The sequence below is a fragment of the Spea bombifrons genome, chromosome 2, assembly GCF_027358695.1.
Source record: "Spea bombifrons isolate aSpeBom1 chromosome 2, aSpeBom1.2.pri, whole genome shotgun sequence".
In the NCBI taxonomy this organism is placed as follows: domain Eukaryota; kingdom Metazoa; phylum Chordata; class Amphibia; order Anura; family Pelobatidae; genus Spea; species Spea bombifrons.
Window position 1 is genome coordinate 42,891,782 of NC_071088.1, and position 23,467 is coordinate 42,915,248.

At 43.7% G+C, this 23,467-nt stretch overlaps 1 protein-coding gene across 1 annotated transcript in view; it reads right to left on the reverse strand.

The window, feature by feature from the left end:
• Positions 1 to 411: 411 nt before the first annotated feature.
• PTPN22 (protein tyrosine phosphatase non-receptor type 22) overlaps positions 412 to 23,467 on the reverse strand; it is a 72,176-nt gene continuing 49,120 nt past the window's right edge. The window contains exons 18-21 of the mRNA XM_053457639.1: positions 18,671 to 18,780; positions 17,658 to 17,688; positions 4,581 to 4,649; positions 412 to 538 (exon numbers count right to left, since the gene is read on the reverse strand). Of these exons, the coding sequence (XP_053313614.1) occupies positions 474 to 538; positions 4,581 to 4,649; positions 17,658 to 17,688; positions 18,671 to 18,780 (275 nt within the window). The 3' untranslated portion in view covers positions 412 to 473. The remainder of the gene's footprint in view (positions 539 to 4,580; positions 4,650 to 17,657; positions 17,689 to 18,670; positions 18,781 to 23,467) is intronic.

Consider the following 23,467-nt stretch of genomic DNA (forward strand, 5'->3'; position numbering starts at 1 on the left):
AAGAAACAACATAAATGGGTCAGCAAAGACTCACTTGTTTTTGAAAAACTTTAAACAGCAACAAAAATGTTCATTCTTTTTTGGGGTAAAAAAAGGTTACTAAACTTAGTTGGTTTATTGTCTTAATATTAGCCCATCAGTAATACGAATGGGTACAGTAGTTCCAGCAAATAATCATGTATTTCATGACCACTATCAAGCTTACATTATATACAGTACTGGATTCCTTACAAGGCAAGAGTTTGTACCTTTTCTAGAAGGCTTCTTTGTGTGTGGCCTACAAACAACACAAGGGAAAGAACTGTAAACATAGGGTCACCTCCACAATGCCTATGTTTCCATGTTTCATCCATTTTTGTCTGTACTGCATCCAGTTCTTTAAGACTATTTTTTTTTAAAAAAGGGAGTGATGGATACCAATATCCTTCATGCCTGCAAATTGTTGAAATATACATCTGAAAGTCCATATTAAATTATAGGTTCCATGATGTAGGAAGATGTCTGGGACCCTTTGGTTTTGCAAATCGATGTCCAAATCCTAGAAAAAGCCATAAGTATATTTATCAGAAAAGATACATTTGATTGCTGGTTTAACAATGTGAGTTTCCTATACCTTTTAGGAACAGCAATGTATTGGCCTAGGCCAGTAGTTCTCGAAGGGCATCAAAAAGCTGGGTGTGTTGGTGCTTATTGAGCTAGTTACAACAATCTCAGATCTTGGCCCATTTACACTGACACTATGTGCTTTTAAGACATAGAGCTGGGATGGTCCTGGGGCAGCACCAAAGGTAAGTTTGCTACTGTTTGGGATAAACAGTTTATTTGACTCATCTCAATTTTATATTTGTTTTTTGCAATATAAGACATACTGAAAGGCACAACTAATTTCTAGCAGGGTGATATAGGGTTGACAGTTCTGATCTTTTCATGAAAAACATAGTCAGGTTTGCAGTTGAAGAACAAGTGACTTGTTCTGAAGCTCATCTGAATATTCACATGCTTCTGAAGAACCATAGCCTAAGAAATACTAAAGTATCTTTTAAAATTCCCTTAATGACAGCAGTGATATAATATATATTACCGTATAAGATTCTAAGACAAGGTTTTTTCAGAGCAAATGCTCTGAAAAAATACTGCTCGTCAAATTGAGATCTGACTATAAGACTAGGACCCAGGTCCCCAGAAGCGCTGCGGGGGATCTGGATCCTAGTCTTATAGTCAGACCTCTCTGGTAACACCCACCGCTGCCAGTACTTCCTCTGGGGCTTCTATGACGGAGCGTTGGTGTGATATGACCTTCCAGTGCTCCATCATAGAAGGCCCAGGGTAAGTGCCTGGCAGTGGAGGCTGTCTGCGCGCATTGCACAGACGTTCACTAGCTGCCAGAAAGGAGGATCCCCCGCAGCACTGCAGGGGACCTGGATCCTCCTCCCTGGCAGCGGTGAAAATCTGCACGATGCACGCAGACAATCTCCGATGCTAATGACACTTCCGCCGGGGCTTCTATGACGGCGCACAGGCGTGCCATGACCTTCCGGTGCTCAGTCATAGAACTGGACGTTGTCTACGCTCATTTGATAACGGCCAAGATATTAATGTGGTCATTCATGGGCACGTCCACCGGGTGCCCCCACTAGACACCAGGGAGACTGAAGCATGGGGGACAAGTCTAGGGATGCACTGGTAAGTTGGGGTGAGGGGACAAATTGGCATTTGGGGGTATACGGCATATCAGAGTGGCATATAGGGGGTATCAGGCATATCTGGGGGGCAGAGTGGCATATAGGGGGGTATAAGGCATATCTGGGAGGCAGAGTGGCAGTAGCTGGTGGACAGGTTGGCAAATAAAAGGGGAAAAAACCCAAAAAGTCATTTTTCTCAATCATAGTTTTTATTAAATATGAAAAACGGAAATTTTTTACTCACCGTAAATTCCTTTTTCCTTAAAACAGTGGCAGTACAATGGGTACTGTTCTTTTCTCGGGACAAGATGGATCTAAAGATAAACAATTAAGTGCCCCGGAACCCCTCCTCCTTACCCATAAAACCGGGGCCGAACCGGAGGTAGACAGTAAGTAACAAGACAGACACAAAATAGCTTGCCAAACATAATGTATCACATAAGGGAGGGAAACTGGTACTGCCACTGTATTAAGGAAAAAGGAATTTACGGTGAGTAAAAAATTTCCGTTTTTTCCCAACATACAGTGGCAGTACGATGGGATGTAGCAAGATCCCAGAAATGGGGGGGCCATATTAAGAGACCACCGCCTGGAGCACCTTACGCCCAAAATCCGCCGCAGAGGAGGAAAAGATGTCTAGCCGATAATGGTGCACGAAAGTGGAAAAAGAGGTCCAGGTAGCAGCCGTACAAATGTCCTCAGGCGAAGCTGCAGCCTTTTCAGCCCAGGAGGCCGCCATGGCCCGAGTGGAATGGGCCCTGATGGGCCATTGTAGAGTGAGACCACTGGAGTGGTAAGCCATACGGATGGAGTCCACCAGCCAACAAGAAATAGAAGCTTTAGAAACTGCTGTCCCGGCCGACCGCCCAAAAAATTTGATAAATAGCTGGTCTGAAGAACGGATGGAGGAGGTACGAGCAATATAAATCTCCAAAGCCCTCTTGACGTCTAACGTGTGCCAAACCAATTCATCAGGAGAAGAAGGACACGGAAAAAAGTAGGAAGAACCAGGGAAATGACCTTATGGAGAAAAGAGGGTTTAACATGGAGAACAACTTTATCGTCATGAAAAATCGTGAACTCCGGAGAGGATGACAGCGCCTGGATTTCCCCAACTCTCCTAGCCGAGGTAATAGCCACTAAAAAAACTGTTTTCAGCGAAAGAAACTTCATGGACACTTCCTCCAGAGGTTCAAAGGGCGCTGAACACAAGGCTCGAAGCACAATGGCAAGATCCCATGATGGAAACAAGGACCTCCTAGGAGGACGGCGAATAGTAGCGGCCTTAAAAAAACGTCTAATAAGCACATGAGAGGCCAGATCTGAAAGAAAAAAATGACTAAGGGCCGAGATCTGCCCTTTAAGGGTCGAGACACTAAGGCCCAAAGTCAGACCTTCCCGTAAAAAACAAATGACAGAATTGATGAAAGGAGGAAAAATGGAAAGGTGCCTAGCGGTGCACCACCGGAGGAACTTGGTCCACACCCGGAAATAAATTTTGGACATTGAACTCCTGACTGAAGTCAACAGAAAGTCTGCGACGTCTTCGTCCAAACCCTGGTCACTCAAGATCAGCCTTGCAACAGCCAGGCTGTCAAACGGAACGTCTGAAGAAGCTCCGGGCGAAGGTCGATGTTCTCGAGAAGTTGTGGAGAAATTGGCAGCTCCCAAAAGGTGACGATCAACTGCCTGAGGAGGACAAACCAACCCCTGTTGGGCCAGTATGGAAGGATGGCCAAGACCCTGGCCTTGTCGTAGCGGATTTTCAGCAGAACGCGAGGAATCAATGCCACTGGCGGGAAGATGTAGGCCAACCGGAAATTCCACACCATGGAAAGACCGTCCAAAAATTGAGGAAGATCCCATCGGTTGAGGGACGCGAACACCGGGACCTTGCGGTTCTTGCGAGTCGCCATCAAATCCACTTCCGGAAGACCGAAGAGTGCCACCAGAGTGGAGAAGGTTTGAGGGGTCAAAGACTATTCTGTCTGTGACCATTTTGCCCTGCTTAAATCGTCCGCGATTAAATTATATTAAAAAATAATTTTTTTTTCAGGTGGGAAGAGCATAGGAAAGAGCCAAGATAAAGAAAATATCTTACCCTAACCTCCTCTGAACCGTGTGGGGGGGCTGGTGACACGGCTGCACTGTACTGTACTAAAGCTCCAGCAGTCTGACAGGCAAAGCGCTTAAATGCAATTTTAAAATTGCCGCCCTCCGGAAGATCCAATTCGCGCATGCTCAGTAGCGCGAGCGGATCTTCAGTGGAACGCAATGACACCCGGGCGTGCGTTCCACCAAACTGCGCATGCTCCCACTTCCTTGCCCAGAAAGGAAGAAACCGTTACATCCTCCGTAACGCGGACCGCTACGGAGGGAAGAAAAGAACTGTCTACCTCCGGTTCGGCCCTGGTTTTATGGGTAAGGAGGAGGGGTTCCGGGGCACTTAATTGTTTTTTATCTTTAGATTCATCTTGTCCCGAGAAAAGAACAGTACCCATCGTACTGCCACTGTATGTTGGGAAAAAATAGTTTACATGTGAACTAAAATTTACCAGTAAAACTTTTTTCCTATACGATAGTCTCATATTCAGCCTTTTTCTTTTTTCCCTAAATTAATATTCAAGTTTTGGGGGGGGTCGTCTTCTAATCAGGATCGTCTTGTAATCGAGCAAATACGGTATATGTATTAAACATGAAACTATATCATAAACCTAATGCTCTTCTCATGTATCAAATTAATCTCAATTATTCAAGAGTTTAGAAGCTATACAAAACCTGCATGCCAGTGTGTTTCTCTGATAGTTGAGTATATAGGAAAGCTGCACCTAGAAAAGGGGTGGCAACTATTTTTCCAAGGCACCTTGCCTGGGTAGTTATGCCCCTGCTTAAACTTACCAAAGTGTAGAAACGAAAGCACATTGTGGGATGAAGAGGATTCTGATGATTTTGATGAACTGCATAGATCTAGGAGATAAAAAATAACTAGCAATATGGTAATATATCTCATTTGTAGCAAACTTGACCTTGCACCACTTAAAACACATAAAATGGTCAGATGGTTGAAATGTGAATTAAAGGTTATGTTGATTTATCATGTTCAATGCAACTTGATAAATGTTTGTTTTCATCATACTTTTGTGCTTTCCTTAACTTTGTTAACTTTATAGGACCAATGTCATATATATATTGTGACACGCCTCCCTTTTCCTTGGGAGTTTTGTCAAGGATCTTGGCTGTAACCACAGTCTTCTAGGGTAAATGAAGCCCAGGACACATCCAGCTCAGTTTCAATGTTTATTTTAAAGGAATGAACAGCAGCAGTTATAAGCAGAATAACAGTCTTTGCTTTTGCTTGAGCACTTGCTTAGGACAAAACAGGTCACGAGTTACCATCCAAACGGCTTTGCAGAGAGAAACCACTCCTCAGTTCATCAGTTCTCCTAGCTGGCATAACAATGGCTTACTCTCTTTGAATCAGGCTCAATCCCTTTTACCTTCTGCCTGCTAATTAATCAACCACAGGTGAGCTGCTACTTAGTCCACACCTGTGGAGCTCCTGTCCAGAATGCAGGCTCTGGACTGGATCAAAACAGCAATTACTGCTGTTGGAGCACTGGCCCACCCTGCTCTTCCAGATGCTCCGCCCCAGGGACCCTTACCATGTTTTGCAAACTGCCAGTAGTGCAGTTTGTAAACAATCAACATCTTTCCCTGGGACATATTTTAACCCCTTCAATCCCCTATAGACGTCCCGGGACATCCAAAAAACGCCTATTAAGAAACCCCTATGGACGTCCCGGTACGTCCAGCCCTTCTTGCAGCGTCAGGGACACATCCCTGCCACTGCACGGGAGATCAGGCTGTCGTTTGACAGCCTGGACTCCCCACTGACAGCAGAAGCCGGCATTGCCGGCTTTCTGCTGTCCGATCTGCTGTAACAGCTTCCGGCATGAAAGCCGGAAAGTTGTTACGTTTCAAACTGCCTGATCGCGTGATCAGGCAGTTTCAAATGCCCGATCGCGCAATCGGGCATTCCCTTCTGGGTTGAGTCACTGCTGATGTAACCCGGAAGGTCATCGGAGGATAGGATATCCCCTGCAGGGGATACAAAAAAAATAAATATATATATATATATAAAAAAAATATACCGTATTGGCTCGGATATAGGCCGCCCCCGTATATAGGCCGCACCCTAAAAGTTTGGTGCTTTTTTAACGAAAAAGTTTTTTTCTTTAAAAAAGCACCAAAAAAAAAAAACATTCTGCCACTCTGTCTCCCCCCCCCGAGATATGCTGCCACTGTCCTCCCCCCCGAGATATGCAGCCACTGTCCCCCCCCCCTCGAGATATGCTGCCACTGCCCCCCCCCGAGATATGCTGCCACTGTCCTCCTCCTCCCCCCCCGAGATATGCTACCACTGTCCTCCTCTGCCCCCCCCCCCCGACTTACCGGAGCAGACTCCCGGGTGTCTTGCGGGGCCGGCGGGGGGCATCTACGCAATACGCGTATACAACCGGAAGTTGTATACGCGTATTGCGTAGATGTCCCCCGCCGGCGCCCCGCAAGACACCCGGGAGTCTGCTCCGGTAAGTCTTGGGGGCAGAGGTAAAACGCATCGTGTGGACGGTCACCGGCTGCGGCGATGCGGGTAAACAACCCGGAGGCTGTTTACCCGCATCGCTGCAGCCGGTGACCGTCCAGACGATGCGCTTAGACAACCTCCCGTGCCGGCACCCCCCCCGTGGAAAGTGCCGGCAGGGGAGGCTGTCTGAGCGTATCAGACAGTAGGATACAGGTCCCCTGCACCGCTGCGGGGGATCTGTATCCTGACCCCGCTGCCTGCCCGGCGCCCGGGACTGCATGTACCGGGCGTCGGGCACTAGACCCCGAATATAGGCCGCACCCCCACTTTAAAGTCTTAAAGTGGGGGAAAAAAGTGCGGCCTATATTCGAGCCAATACGGTAATAATAAAAAAAAATTATGAAACCTTACATCCCATTGTCCTAGCACAGTGATGGGCAACCTTTTTGGCGTGGTGTGTCAAAAATCTGCAAAAAATCGAGCATAACTCGCGTGGTGTGTCACTTCGACAAAAAAACATAATTTTGCGCAATTTATAGTTTAAACTACAAAAATGTATAATTTCAATATATAATTGTATTTAATAAACCAAAAACAAATTATTTAACATACCTGCTTAGTAACTACCGTATTTGCTCGATTATAAGACGAGGTTTTTTTCAGAGCAAATGCTCTGAAAAATACCCCTCGTCTTATAATCGGGGTCGTCTTCTAATCAGACCTCAAATAGAGGTCTGATTAGGAGACTAAGATCCAGATCCCCCGCACCGCTGCAGGGGACCTGGATCCTCCTGTCGTCGCCCCCCCCCCACACACACTTACCGGTGCTTCCGGAGGTGAAGTTGGCAGCGGGGGTTTGTATGCGTCCGTCGCAAATACCTTCCCCGACTGTCAGAGATCATTGTTCCAGAGTTCCTGATCTCTGACAGCCGGGGAAGGTATTTGCGACGGACGCATACAAACCCCCGCTGCCAACTCCACCTCCTTCCGGCTGCCGCGGAATGAGACGTCAACCCGCTGCCCCGGCAATACACCAGGAAATTGGAAGCACCGGTAAGTAAGTAAGTGTGTGTGTGTGTGTGTGTGTGTGTGTGTGTGTGTAGGGCATTTCTGGAATGCCTTACACCCCTATATGCCACTCTGGCACTTAGGGGGTTAAAAGGCATATTATGGGGCAGAGTGGCATATAGGGAGGTATAAGGCATTTCAGGAGGCAGAGTGGCGTTAAGGGGGCATTTAATAGTGCACTCTGCCTCCTGAAATGCCTTATACCTCCCTATATGCCACTCTGCCCCATAATATGCCTTTTAACCCCCTAAATGCCAGAGTGGCATATAGGGGTATAAGGCATTTCTGGAGGCAGAGTGCTCTATATAATGCCTTTTAACTCCCTTAATGCCACTCTGCCTCCTGGAATGCCTTATACCTCCCTATATGCCACTCTGCCCCATAATATGCATTTTAACCCCCTAAATGCCAGAATGGGATATAGGGGTATAAGGCATTTCTGGAGGCAGAGTGGCACATAGGGGGTCAAAAGGCATACCATGGGGCACAGTGGCATATAGAGGGTTAAAAGGCATATCATGGGCCACAGTGCCATATTGGTGTGGCAAGCCTGGGGGCAGATGTGCGTAACTGGGGGACAGGTTGGAAAATACAATAGAAAATATAAAAGAAATAAAAACAAAAAAAAAATATTTTTCTCAATCATAGCTTTTATTAAAAAAAATAGTTTACATGAATTAACATTTACTGGTAAAACTTTTTTCCTTTAGGGTCGTCTTATATTCAGGCTTTTTCTTTTTTTCCTAAGTTAATATTCAGATTTTGGGGGGTCGTCTTATAATCAGGGTCGTCTTATAATCGAGCAAATACGGTACTTACCTTTCAGGAGTCCTGCGGTGGGGGTGCAAGGCCTCTGTCTCCCAGCTCTGCCACTGTATGGAACAGTATAGAGTGATGGGAGTTATGATGTACTTTAGAGCATAATTATATAATGAAAAATACATTGGAAATGGTACAGCATAACACCCATCACTCTCACACACTTACCAATCCGCATTTACCAATCCACACGTATACACCAATCCACACGCATACCAATCCACACATATATACCAATCCACACACATACCAATCCACACATATATACCAATCCACACATATATACCAATCCACACGCATACCAATCCACACATATATACCAATCCACACGCATACCAATCCACACGCATACCAATCCACACATATATACCAATCCACACACATACCAATCCACACACATATACTAATCCACACACATATACTAATCCACACACATACACCAATCCACACACATATACCAATCCACACACATACACCAATCCACACACATATACCAATCCACACACATATACTAATCCACACACATACCAATCCACACATACCAATCCACACACATACACCAATCCACACACATACCAATCCGCATTTACCAATCCACACACATACCAATCCACACACACACACATACCAATCCACACACACACATACCAATCCACACACATATACTAATCCACACACATACCAATCCACACACATACCAATCCACACACACACATACCAATCCACACACATACCAATCCACACACATACCAATCCACACACATACCAATCCACACACATATACTAATCCACACACATACCAATCCACACACATACCAATCCACACACATACCAATCCACACACATACCACAATCCACACACATACAACAATCCACACACATACAACAATCCACACACATACACCAATCCACACACATACCAATCCACACACATACACCAATCCACACACATACCAATCCACACACACATACCAATCCACACACACATACCAATCCACACACATACACCAATCCACACACATACCAATCCACACACATACCAATCCACACACATACACCAATCCACACACACACCAATCCACACACATACACCAATCCACACACATACCAATCCACACACACATACCAATCCACACACATACACCAATCCACACACATACCAATCCACACACATACCAATCCACACACACATACCAATCCACACACACATACCAATCCACACACATACACCAATCCACACACATACCAATCCACACACACATACCAATCCACACACATACCAATCCACACACATACACCAATCCCCACACATACACCAATCCCCACACATACACCAATCCACACACATACCAATCCACACACACATACCAATCCACACACATACACCAATCCACACACATACCAATCCACACACACATACCAATCCACACACACATACCAATCCACACACATACCAATCCACACACACACACCAATCCACACACATACACCAATCCACACACACACATACCAATCCACACACACATACCAATCCACACACACATACCAATCCACACACATACACCAATCCCCACACATACACCAATCCCCACACATACACCAATCCACACACATACACCAATCCACTCTCACTGTATGCTTTCCTACCTTTCCTCTTTTCTCCTTACAGCTCCTTTTCCTGTTCTTCGCTCCTCTTCTTCTTCAGTTCTTCTTCCGAGGGCACGGGGTTCAGAGGGCACGGACAGCGGTGGGCGCGGCTTCAGTGTTGTGCGCCGGGATCTGACAACAAACCCCGGCGCACAACAGCTGTTGCCGCGCGGATCGCAAGGGAGCGGTATCGGAGGTCTTTAACAGACCTCCGGCTCCCTTGAGTGATTTTAAGCCGGGTTCAAGGGAGATCCTTGAACCGGCTTAAAATCACTCAAGGGAGCCGGTGGTCTGTTAAAGACCTCCGATACCGCTCCCTTGCGAGCCTGCTCCTCCACCGCCGCCCCCCGCTAGGTACGCTACTGCACGTCCCACCCCCCCTTTTTTTTGGGGGGGGGGGTGACACGCGCAGGATTTCCTGCGATTCATCCTCGGCTCCTGCACGGCCGCCGAGGATGAAAGAATCTGTGCTGGAGGAACGGGTCCCGAAGATGAATCGCAGGAAATCCTGCGCGTGTCACCCCAAATGGCTACGCGTGTCAGCACTGACACGCGTGTCATAGGTTCGCCATCACTGCCCTAGCATAACATCTAGCCAGTATAACCCTCCTGCCCCCGTTCGCAACCCCCAAACCCGTTAAGCCATAGGCATAAAAATTTTACAAAAAATTTACACCTTATAGTATGCTCCATGGTGCTGGGAAAGTATGGAAAATCTATATAAATTAGGTATTTCCATCACTTTACCTAATTTTGTGAGGATTCAGAGGGAAAATGTAAAAAAAAAAAAATCAGGTTTTTTTTCAAATTTTCTCTAGTTTTTACTAAATTTCTCATTCTAAATTTTCAGCTAATCATGCAACTATGGTATCTATCTCTCCTTGAAAAAAACAATATATAGGTTACATGGGTACACTATTCACAGGAAAAGAGAATAATCTCTGAACCGACATAGCGCAAAAATGGCAAAATTGGGATTGAAGGGGTTAAAGGCTGGTCTAATATACCTGCCATCTACCACTTTACCACACCATTTGTCACAATATATATATATATATATATGTATGTATGTATGAACACATATTCTGTTGTAATTCAATTTAAAGGCACTGTTTACTGTCAAGTAATGTATGTTACAGTTCTCTGTGTTTACTTTAATACACATTCTTCATAAATGAAAAAAGCACCGACCCAAGGTAGAAATGCAGCAGTGAAATTGATGGGAGCGATTTCCACGCACTCGCTGAGTCAGCACTGGAGCTGACTTGTGTGCATATTTATCACTTGGATGGAAATGTGCTTGTCCAAAATAGCACTGGTGGGCAAATGCATATGAGGGACTCTACAGAATCCCCTGTGCATTTGCAAGGAGGACACCACAAAAATGGAATTCAGCTAGCTTATGCAGTAAAGCAGTTCACTGCTGGAGTGTCCCATTAAATGAATTGACTGAGATACTGATAACATTGTTTATACTCTATGAAGACACTAAATGGATGCTCTGTCAGAATAACATTGGCATGTCCTAATGAAGGACGCTATTACATTATATTTATTTATAAAGCCCTGAGAGATTCTGCAGCGCTGAACAAAATAGATTCACACACAATAACCAACTGGTACAAAGGAGAAGAGGGCTCTGTGCTTGCGAGTTTACAATCTAGTCAGTGGTTGAGATGGAAGTGAGATAGTAGGAGAGGACTGCTTGGATGGGGATGAGTTGATCTTGTTCCGATGATATGTTGAAGCTGTTAATTATTCAGATGGCTTGATTATGGTGGTTGAGAGTACTGGGAAGGAAGGCTGTACGCTTGAACACCCTGAACAGGTGGGTTTTCAGAGAGGTTTTGAAGGTTGTGTATGAGGTAGAAAGTCTGATGGAACGGGGAAGAGGATTCTACAGGAGAGGTGTGGCGCGGGTGAAATCCTGAATACAGGAGTGGGAAGAGGTAACAACAGCTGCCGTGTTGAGAATGGATTGAAGCGGTGAAAGGCGGGAGAGGGGGAGACTGGTTAGTAGGGAGTTGCAATAATCCAGGCGGGATATCACCAGGGAGTGGATTAGTAACTTGGTTGTGTCTTGTGTGAGGAATGGGTGGATTCGGGAGATGTTTTTCAGGTGAAGGCGGCAGGATTTGGTGAGGGACTGGATGTAAGGGATGAAGGAGAGAGTAGAGTCAAGGGTGACACCAAGGCAGCGAACCTGGTCCATTGGTTGGATAGTGGAGTTGTCAACAGTAATAAGTAATAAGATGTCAGGAAAAGCGGACAGAGCAGATGGAGGGATTACCATGAGTTCGGTCTTAGAGATGTTAAGCTTTGGGTCACGGGACGCCATCCATGATGCAATTCCTGATAGACAGTCGGTAAGCGAGTTAGAAGAGAGGGGGAAAGGTCAGGAGCAGAAATATAGATTAGGGTGTCACCTGCATGTAAGTGGTACTGGAAGCCAAAAGGAAGATATAAATTGTCTGAGGGAAGAAGTGTAGATGGAGAATAGCAGAGACCCAAGAACTGAGCCTTGAGGAACACCAATAGATAATGGTAGGGGAGAGAAGCAAGTTACAGTGAATGAGACACTAAAAGTACGGTCAGAAAGGTAGGATTTAAGCCATGAAAGAGCGGTATCATGGCTGTGACTGTGTCAAAGGCTGCAAAGAGTTCCAAGAGAATAACCAGTGGGAACTGGCCTTTTGTTTTAGCTGCAAGGAGGTCATTAGTAATTGTGTAGTAATTTGAGTGCAGTCTCTGTTGAATGCTGTGGACGGAAACCGGATTGTAAAGGGTTAAGTAGAGAGTTTGAAGAGAGAAAGTTACTGGTTCCAGAAAGTTTGGAAGCTATCCAAACATATTGAGCTCCAACCACACCACTCTTAACCCCTTAATGACAAGACTGTTTTTTACTTGTAGTACACTTTGGGACAAAGGCTGTTGCTGTTTAGCTGAAATTTTCTGCTTTCTCATTTAGTGCTCCCACACACATTATATAATGTTTTATTTTCAGGACAAGCAGGGCTAAATTTAGAGGTCATGCACAGGGTCTCTAAGAACACTACCCATTTTGAAACCAATAAAAAAGGTCTCATGCAATGGTATTATGTCCCACAGAAGCTTGCCAAATTCTTCCCAATTCTTCCTTGTGCTGGAGGAAGTGCAGTGAAATTGGTACAATGATCCACATATGGTGGAACTTCCCTCAACTTTCACAATTCTGGAAAGATGTCTACTCTAATCACAGCCTCTGAACTTGGTGAAGGTAGCTCTCCTTGTTTCCCGAATATCTCTTTGTTTCACATCATAAATTGTGTCCCATGTATTGACTGCTGCAAAACTCTGCATAGCCAAGTGTTGGAATCACGTATCTCTGACTATCCAAGAGGTACTCTATTCATTGACCACTCGCATCTATGAGAAAATGGCCCACTCAGCTTCCAATACCTCACATATTTTCTTAAATACACAAATCCAAAGTAAAACATTACTCATTTAGTAAAGTTACTAATAGAAGGATCAGATAGCATACAAGAAATGGCAGTATAGTAACTTAGGTAGCCTGCATATTGGATTGATCATTACCCACATACAGTTGACATAGAACTTAGTATAGAAATGTAGTCTTATAATATACAAATCTGTGAATATAGGTTATTTCCACAGCACATTTATCCTTCACCAGCAGCACTATATATATCTATGTGTTTCACTCGATCATTTAACAAGAATTCAAAGTTACAAATGAAAAAGTCATTTATCTCTGATAAATCAAAAACGTATACAACCCCCCCTTTCTTTCCTGGGAGTTGAAGTGAGTCCAAGAAACATCAAGAGGGTTCAGTACATCCTAATAGAAGTGCTCTATCGCACTCTGAAAAATGTGAGTGCACACATTATCTTAAACTATTGATCAAAATTTAAAAGGATTACCACACTATATTGTTTTTCACTCTTTTTTGTTTCTCTTTTGGGATGTATACATATTGCAAAAGCTAAATATCAGGGACTGGGTCCATACAGACGACTGTAAAGACCTAGCCGCAGGAGTGGAGTCTGACAAAACGAGCAAAACTTGGAGATATCCTGCAGGCACCCTGGAGCATGCATGAAACATAGCACTGGAATCGTGTGCAGGATGCTGCAGGCTGGGAGTATGGAAGCTAAGCATAGTACACAATGGAAACATAGCAAGCAAGGACAGAGCAAGGAACAGGGAGACCGAGCAAGGAACATAACCAGACAAGACCTACATGATACAGGGCACAACAAAGGACAGGGAACAAGGCAAGGAACACAGGGGAAGGAGTGAGGAGCCGGAATCCTTGGACGCTTCTCCTTTAAGCAAGGATAGGACTACTTAACTGGGACATGGGGAGAGGAGAGGGGAACCGAAATCCTCAGATGATTCAGGGAAGGAGGGTAAAGGTACATAAGAGACAGACAAACATGAATACAGGAACTAGCCTAGGACTAAAAGATAACAATTGGAGATTCAGTCACATCATATGGCCATAGTATGCTTAGCCCACCACTACACCAAAGTACTCCAATGACGGTGGGTCCTATCCTATGCCAAACCGACACCCAAACACACACACACCAGGACAGGCTCTGCCACACCGACACCCAAACACACACACCAGGACAGGCTCTGCCACACCGACACCCAAACACACGCACACCAGGACAGGCTCTGACACACTGACAGACAGACACACGCACACCAGGTGATTTGGGATGAAATTGTGCAAGAGTACAAATAGGGTTTAAGATGTGAGTTTTACAAAGGTCCACTGATCAGCACAGGCAGAAGGGAGAGATAATCTCAGATGGGCCTGGTGATACCCGAAAGTATAAAATGCTTTGGATACCACACAGGATCTTATAAAGAAACTGTCTCAAGAGCAGCTACAAATAGGGGCGGTAGCTCTCCAAAATCGCCTAGCCCCATATTATCTCCTTGCCGCCAAGGGCAGAGTCTGTGGTTTGGTGGGTAAGGAGTGCTGCAGCTACATAGTGAACAATGAGGGCGAGATTAACCATCTATCTAAGCTGACAGCAATAAGTAAAAGCTCCATGAAACACCAGACACCGGTTTATTTGGGTGGTTGGGGAGCTTGGAAAATACAATTGTACATGGGTTGATGATTGCCATATTAATTTGTATTTCTTTGTTTTATGGAAGTGTGCATGTTGTATGTTTGGTAAACTAGCAGACATGGATTTTAGAGAACCCTTATTAGAGTATAACATTAGTAAATTGTGGTAAAAAAGCAAGAGGTGGAATGTTATGGACATGAAAAATTAAAAACATTTTTGGTGCTATTTCTGCTTTTGCTCCCATAACTCCCTAAGTTATAAACTCGGAGATTCCCCATTTAGTAGATATTCCCTGGGTAAGTGGCAGTCTCCAGCAATGGAAGGCCTAAAAGAAGTTGCTTTTACAGTCCTGGAAACTGGTAGTGGTGCCTTTAGCCTAAGAATTGGGATTGCATCTTGGAGAGTAAAGAGGAAGACCCACATTTAGAGCTGCAGGAAGTATGAAAGGCTTTTCCCTCCTGCTTCTCACGTGTTCCAGTATCATCACCGTAAAATAGCCTGGGATTGGATAAGTATTGAAATCGTATCAATTCTCATATTTTATACTTTAACTTTATATCACTCAGATAGATCTGTGCTAGTCTACTAAACATAGAGCATGTACTATTGTATTTAATGTTTGCATGTATGTTTTTTAGCTACAGTATTAATGTTTAATATTTTGTTACATTAACTAACATTGATTATAAAACATTATTAACTTTAACTCGGTTCCCGAGTGATTGTTAAGTTCCTTTGTGATTGTTAAGTTGGTAATGGTCAACTGCTAATACAAGATATTTGCTGCCAAAATACCTGGTACATCTTATAGTATTAATTTCATAGTTGTACACAATTAATCAGTCTTTCAGGGTGTTTTACAAATGCATTTGGGTCCTATAAACTTAGCTTGTCCCTTCTGCCTGAGTTTTACATGCTCGGCAGCCATCTTGGGACTCCTGAACAAAAGAGCACATAGTCAGTGGCCATCTTTGTCTAACACAGCTGTTATTGTAACCTTTTTGCACCCAGTGTTGCGCAATTTCATCCCAAACCACAACACCAGGACAGGCCCTGTCACACTGACCCAGACACACACACCAGGAAAGGCTCTGACACCCACCAGATGGGCTAAGCTACAACAATAATAAAAAAAAAAGTATTTTCCACACTGCTTTGTCATTGACCACCCTTTTAGTGTTTTTGCCCCCTTTTGTGTAGTGGCCCCAGTTGCTACCCTGGTGTATTGATGCCGCCAGCATAGATAAAATGCTGCCCTGCAGTATGGAGGATGTATAACTGACTAGTTTGTTCCTTCCATGAGTCTATACATGCCCCATACTGCAGGGCAGCATTTTATCTCGGCTGGTTAGCAGAATGTAAAAGCTATATGTGTCCTGGAAAACAAGGCCAATGCAGTCACCCTAATTCACCCACACCCTCGTTTATTGCCCCAGCTAGCCCTACATTGTAAATTTATCCCAACGCCCAGCCCCCCCTTTAGTATTTATTTATGTGATGCCCCCAGCCAGCACCCTCTCGTGAATTAATGCCCCCCCCTTACCACCCAATTTCACTCACTGGATCTGCCCAACACCCAGAATGGAAGCATAGGACTTCCCACCTTTGCCCCTAAACAACCTGCCTGTGGTAAGTGTGCAATGCTTTCCCCCCACTTACACATCCATGCAATCACACACGTATTCATTCATTCATTCATTCTTCCTTAAACATTAATTCACTCATTCATATATCATTTTTTTCATTTACAGATATTAATTTACAGACCCTCATTCTTTCACTCATTGACAGATACTCATTAATTTCCTCAATCATGCATATTCATTCATACCACCACCCTCACCTCCTTACCTGAACTGCAGATCACTCTGTGCCACTTGCAGACTTCTGCAGGAGCTGCTGCATCCCTCTGCGTTCTTCTCTTGTACCTCCCAGGAAAGGAGGAACAGAGCCGAGTCATGTGATGTGACGTAAAGTCACGTGACTCCGCTGGTTTCCTGCTTGTCCTGGGTAGAACAAGAGATGTTGCTCGCACAGTGAGCAACGCACAGGTAAGTGGCAGGGCCTCTGTGGAAGTGATCGTAGGGTTGCGACCCCTGCGATTACGGTTAATGCAGGCTTTTGTCCAGCATTAAAGACGGGCTTTTTTCCAGTATTAAAGACGGGCTTTTGTCCAGCGTTAAAGACGGCCATGGCGGTCATGTGGCCGCATAGGCCACTCAGCTGGCCATCTTATTAACATTTAAGGTGGCCTGGGAGGCAATTGCCCTCCCAAGCCCAGCATGCCCCTGCTTAGTGAAGCCTTGCTAAGAATGACAGGACCTCTAGAAAGACACATAGGAATCTGCCCTGCTTTGGTGCAATGTCAGGAAATAAAATGACAGCATTGCTGGGAATACAGATATAAGTTGACAGGAATGATTATAAGGATACGTACAGACAATGCTTTCTAGCAAATACATATAAAGCACTCTCAAGACAGTATAAAGTATAAAGAATGTTAAACAAAATGGCCCATGCAAAGGTCAGAGCCAACAGTTGCTATGGGGAATAGAACCATAAATAAACTATATAATCGAAGAAAGCAAACACCACTAGAAAACACCAAAATCCAAATGTACACTTTCATAACTATCATATGCATTTTCATAACTATCATATCAAGTAGATAAAATCATAATGGAAGCTAACCTAATCCTTGCACTTCACTGCATTTTTCCAGTTTTGGAAGATCATGAACAGTTTTATAGCAGATTACTTACTTTTTGTAACATTCCGCAATATTTTCAGACTCTGCAAAGAAGAATAACCATATTTAGCTACTATTATGGTGTGAAAAGATAAACAAACATTTGTAAAAGTACTGATGTACATTTAGTATGAAAGGAAGTGTGGGTACAGCACATTGACTAAAAAATTCAAAATGGCAGCCCAATGTGTCACTTTGAAGGTAACTCTGCCTTCTTCAAAAGAAATCAACACAACTTTTTGAGTGACCACCAAATACACCTTACAAGCAGACTTGTCAGCCATTGCTTCAGCAGTAAGTGGCTCAATTTTAAACATAATCCCAGATGTTGATCTGGTCTAAAAACATTTCCCTCTGCAGGAGCTACCACCACTAATTTGGGGGCACTGACAAGATGTTTGGAAACAAAGATGGCACATAGAAGCTGTTTAGAAGCTGTTTGGGGGCACTGACAAGCTGGGAGCAAAGATGGCACAGACAAGCTGTTTTGGGGCAAGGGTGACACTGTGGGACATGGTGCTTGTTAAGTAGGGGTTGGGAATTTCACACAGGGGCCATATATTTTCTACTCACAGCTCTAAGTTACATTGCATGCATTAATGAAACGTATTGTTTAATATTGGATGAATTTGAAGGGGAAATGGCCCGGGACAGCTCTACACTAACACATACTGTACATACATACAGCCACTCTAACACCATAAACATTCATAGATATACACATACTCATTAACACGTTAAACATACATGCATGCACACACTCTTTCATCATACACATATATCCACTCTAATAGCTACTCTTACACCATACACTTACATATACATACACACACCACTCTAAAATAAAACACTTACGCATACATACACACACAGCCAATCCAACACCATACATACATATTCTGAACAAAAAATATTGAAGCCAGAACCTGACATGTGCAGTGTGCCTAAAAATAGCACCATGAAATACGGGACTGGTATTCAATTATTTCCAGGGCTTGTTTTAATTCCCAATCTGGTTCTGCTTACTTTTTTCCTTGTCATTTGCGCTTCAGGCTCACTGGATGCCACCACTTCTCTATGTTCTGTGATCATGACTCTGGAGGGACCATGTCTTTCAGGCACATTGTTCTGCAGGTCTAAACATATCAGAATATTCAGGAAAACAATTCTAAAACAGAACTGGGCCCATTCGCTAAAAAAGAGGTTAGAAGGAGAGTCTGAAGTAGAGTTATAGTAACATAAAATTTGATGTCAGATGAGAACCACTTGGTCCATCTAGGTTACCCTTTTATTTCCTGCTTAAAAGACTCAAACCCTAATCAGTCCAATTATTTGACACAGTTGCTAGCATCATGACTTTAAAATCATTTTATGGGTTACATTACAATTTGGTAAATGTACAGTAAAGTATCTTGGTGTCATTTATAGACTCCCTAGACAAGTAGAAGTGCTAGATAATCTACTCATTGAGGAAATGTATATTCATGTGTGACTTTAATCTTCCTGATGTGAACTGGAAAACCAGAGTAGCTGGTTGTCCCTAGAGTGCAGATATTCTAAACTCCCTACTGGGATTACCGTATTTGCTCGATTATAAGACAAGATTTTTTCCAGCGCAAATGCTCTGAAAAATACCCCTTGTCTTATAATCAGGGTCGTCTTATAATCAGACCTCCAATAGGTCTGACTATGAGACTAAGATCCAGATCCCCCCCAGCGATTTAGGGGACCTGGATCCTCCTGTATTATGCCCCCCCAACTTATCGGTGCTTCTGAGTCCCCGGTCCGTAGTCCAGGCAGCGTGTAGAGCTCTACGCGATTCGCATTGACAACATTCCCTGCAGCTGGAAGGAGGTGCGGTAAGCAGCGGGGGTTGTCTGCGTCCATCGCGTAGACCTTCCCCGGCTGTCAGAGATCAGCCCCAGAGCTCTACACGCTGCACTGACTACGCACCGGGGACTCAGAAACACCGGTAAGTTTGGAGGAGGGAGGGTGGGGGAGGGAGTGTTAGATTGGAGGGCATAAGGCATTTCTGTAGGCATTTCTGGAGTGCTCTTTTAACCCCCTTGATGCCACTCTGCCTCCAGAAATGCCTTTTAACCCTCTATACACCACTCTGCTTCCTGAAATGCCTGAGTTGAATATAGGGGTATAAGGCAATTCTGGAGGCAGAGTGGCACATAGGAGGTCAAAAGGCATATCATGGGGCACAGTGGCATATAGAGGGTTAAAAGGCATATCACGGGGCACAGTGGCATTTAGAGGGTTAAAATGCATATCATGGGGCACAGTGGCATATATAAACTTTTTTCCTATAGTGTAGTCTTATATTCAGGCCTTTTCTTTTTTTTTATAAATTAATATTCAGATTTTGGGGGGGTCGTCTTATAATCAGGGTCGTCTTATAATCGAGCAAATACGGTATGTTTAAAACAAGTATTGAGGAGCGAACTCATAAGGAGGTCATATTAGATTTAGTGTTCACAGATATTACTGTAGGTGAAAGTTTGGGGTTTAGTGATCATCAGTCTATGTGATTTAATAGACTCACACCACACAAGAACCAAAGCTTTAGATTTTTGAAAAGCTGACTTTTCTAAAATGAGAATATGTGTAAAGGAGTCATCAGACTGGTGCCATTTGAATGGAGTTCCGGAGAGATAGGATTATTAAAAAGTTGAATTATTGAAGGTAACAGAAAATTGTATTAGGCTAGTTAGTAAGAGGGGAAAAAAAATAAACCACGGTGGTCCTCTGCAAATATAGACAGATCTACAAGATTAGGCAGAAATAGGCAAAGCAAATTATAAGAGCTGCCAAAGCACACGCAAAAAGAGAGATTTGCCCTGTCAGTAGAAAAAGGGAGTATTGGCACTCGAGCCCCTAGCGATCTTATTCACGGCTTTTTAAAGATCACACCTATAAAATTAGTTTATTCGCGGACGACATTCTTTTAGTTCTTTCTCAGCCTTTACAGTCGATCCCCCCTCTCCTACAACTCCTACAAGACTACAGCAAACTCTCCTACTATAAGAATAATGCTAGCAAGACGCAATCACTCCCTCTCAATATGTCCCCCACTGCCCTTCTATCTCTGCGACAGCTCTATCAATTTGACTGGAGGAATGACTACCTAACCTATCTAGGTATTAAACTTACCAAACGCTTTTCCTCACTGATCCATAATAATTTTGCCACACTATGGCCGTCAATTAGGAGAGATATCCAGACATGGACTAAATTCGAGATTTCGAGAATTCGAGATTTCCTGGTTAGGTCGCATAGCGGCTGCGAAAATGGCTGCCCTCCCAAGATTAATGTATCTTTTCCATCCACTACCAATCCCTGTTCCAGTTCGCTGCCACATTATGACACTATCAAGCTACACTCACTTATTTTATCTGGATGGGCAAAAGGCCACGACTAGCCATGACTACCTTGAGATTCCCGACACATAAAGGGGGGTTGGGACTTCCGGACCTTCATTCATACTACAAAGCGACGATTGTTGCCCAGCTTTTGGTGGCTTTTAAGGCGCCTGAACAGCCTCGCTGGATGGAACTGGAGTCTGCCTTCTTAGCTCACCTTACTGAAATCCTATGGTTTCCTCCCACTTTAGACTTGGATTCGTGGAGGTATCCGTACAATCAACCACCTAATGACGAAAACTAGAGTATATACCTTTCCAAAGCTCCAAACTCGCTACTGTCTCCCTCTCTGAAAAATATACTTATTTCAGAATTTCTAGCATTTTACATAAAGTGTTTACCAACCCAGATTTGGGGGGCGATCGTAGGCTACTCGCCTTTCTAGGGTCTTCGAGGTCTCCCGAACACGCTATTTCAATATGCTATGAGTCTATTGTTACCCTTACTTATCCAGATAAATTGCCATATATGGTAGCGTGGGAAAGGGAGCTAGGTACAGAATTTTCTAGCCAAATGTGGTCAGTCGCGATTTCTAACTTTATTGGTATATCTGGTTGTTCCAATCCTTTTGAGGCAAGTAGGAAGGTATTATTTAGGTGGTACATGGTTCCGGCGAAACTGGCTACTATATTCCCAACCTGCCCCAATGTATGCTGGAGATGTCTGAGAGCTCCTGGGACGATGAGTCACATCTGGTGGCATTGTCCTCTTCTTCAGCAGTTTTGGAGGATGGTTTTTGCTCTTCTTAATTCGTTTAGAGCCCCCAGATTACTCCCATCCATTCAGATAGGTTTACTAGACATGCTACCTAAAAGCGTTACTTCCTGCTCCAAACCTCTGGCCTTACACATTCTTGCCTCAGCAAAACGCCTTATAGCACGTCATTGGAAGTCCACTAGCCCCCCGTCTATCTTACATCTTAAAGAAGACTTACTCTTCGTGGAAAATATGGAAGCCATGACTTACAACAGATGTAACCGCTTCATTGCTTTGCCATATTTAAATAAGTCGCTACTAGGGTTAAGTTAGACGGGTGGATGTTGCGTCTAACGGTGGGGGGTCCGAGACAGCCTACGAGCTCTAAAGGCTCTAATCTTATCTCCTTATCCTGGGTCCGTTATCCCACGCTTCTCCACGCTGTTTCTAAGTTTGTTCCGTTATCCTTGTCCCTGGAGTCGCCACTTGGGTCTAGGACAGGAGACACTGGGGGTGAGAGATAACACTTTCTCCTTGACACATATGTAGCACTTCACACTTGTTTTCTTTTGTTTCTTTTTTTTATTGTTTTGTCGTTTTGATGTTTTACACATCCCCGCGAATCGTGGTTTTGTTTCGAGGCTCTACCAAATTACCATCTCAGAACTTTACATACTTGCTATGTCTCTGACCGCACTTTTTCTGTCCTTGGTATATGTATGACTTGCTGAATGGCAACTTGATTCCCCTCAGCCAGGGCATTACTTATAATAATATATGTACTCTAAGAGAATACAGGTTTGGTTGAGCGCTTCCTACATGCATTCTTCTTCTCTGTTTTTGTTTTTGTTTTCCATCAATATACGCATGGACGTTTAACACTCTGCTACAGTCAGCCCAGTATATGATATTGACACCTAAATCTCCATATATTGCTTTGTATTAGCTCCTTGGTGAGCTTTCTCTACTTCATACCATGTTTATGTTAAACTTCGTGAAGCTGTCGGATTTCATAATTGTACACCTGTGTGCTGACTTCAATAAAAACAATTAAAAAAAAAAGGGGAGATAAAATATTTTTTTAGATTTCTAAATGAGAAAAGGAAAGTAAAACAAGTACGAGTTAGATTGAAAACAAAATAACGAAGATATATAGAAGAGGATAAATGTCTAGCTGACTGTCTCAATTAATATTTCTGCTCAGTTTTTACAGATGAAAGTGGGACCTCAGTAAGGAAAAAAGACTAATGAGTCATTTGATACATGTGAGTTTATCAAGGGAGAGGTTCTATTCCAGTTCTCTAAGGTAAAGACAAATAAGTCGATGGGCCCTGATGGGATACACCCCAAGTTCTTAAAATAGCTTGGTGGTGTACTAGTAAAGCTGTTAACAGATTTTTTTTTAACAAATTATTATTAACAGGAATAGTCCCAGAAGATTGGAAATTAGCAAATGTTGTTTACAAGAAAGGCAGTAGGGAGGAGTCAGTCTTACATCTGTAGTGGGGAAATAAATGGAAACTATGTTAAATGATAGGATTGTTGAACATCTAAAGTCATATGGGTTTCAAGATCAAAAACAACATGGGTTTACTTAAGGGATATCGTGTCAAACTCATTTTAATGATTTTTTTTGATTAGGTGACTAAAATAATCAACCAAGGTGGTGCAGTCGAGGTTGCATATCTAGATTTCGGTA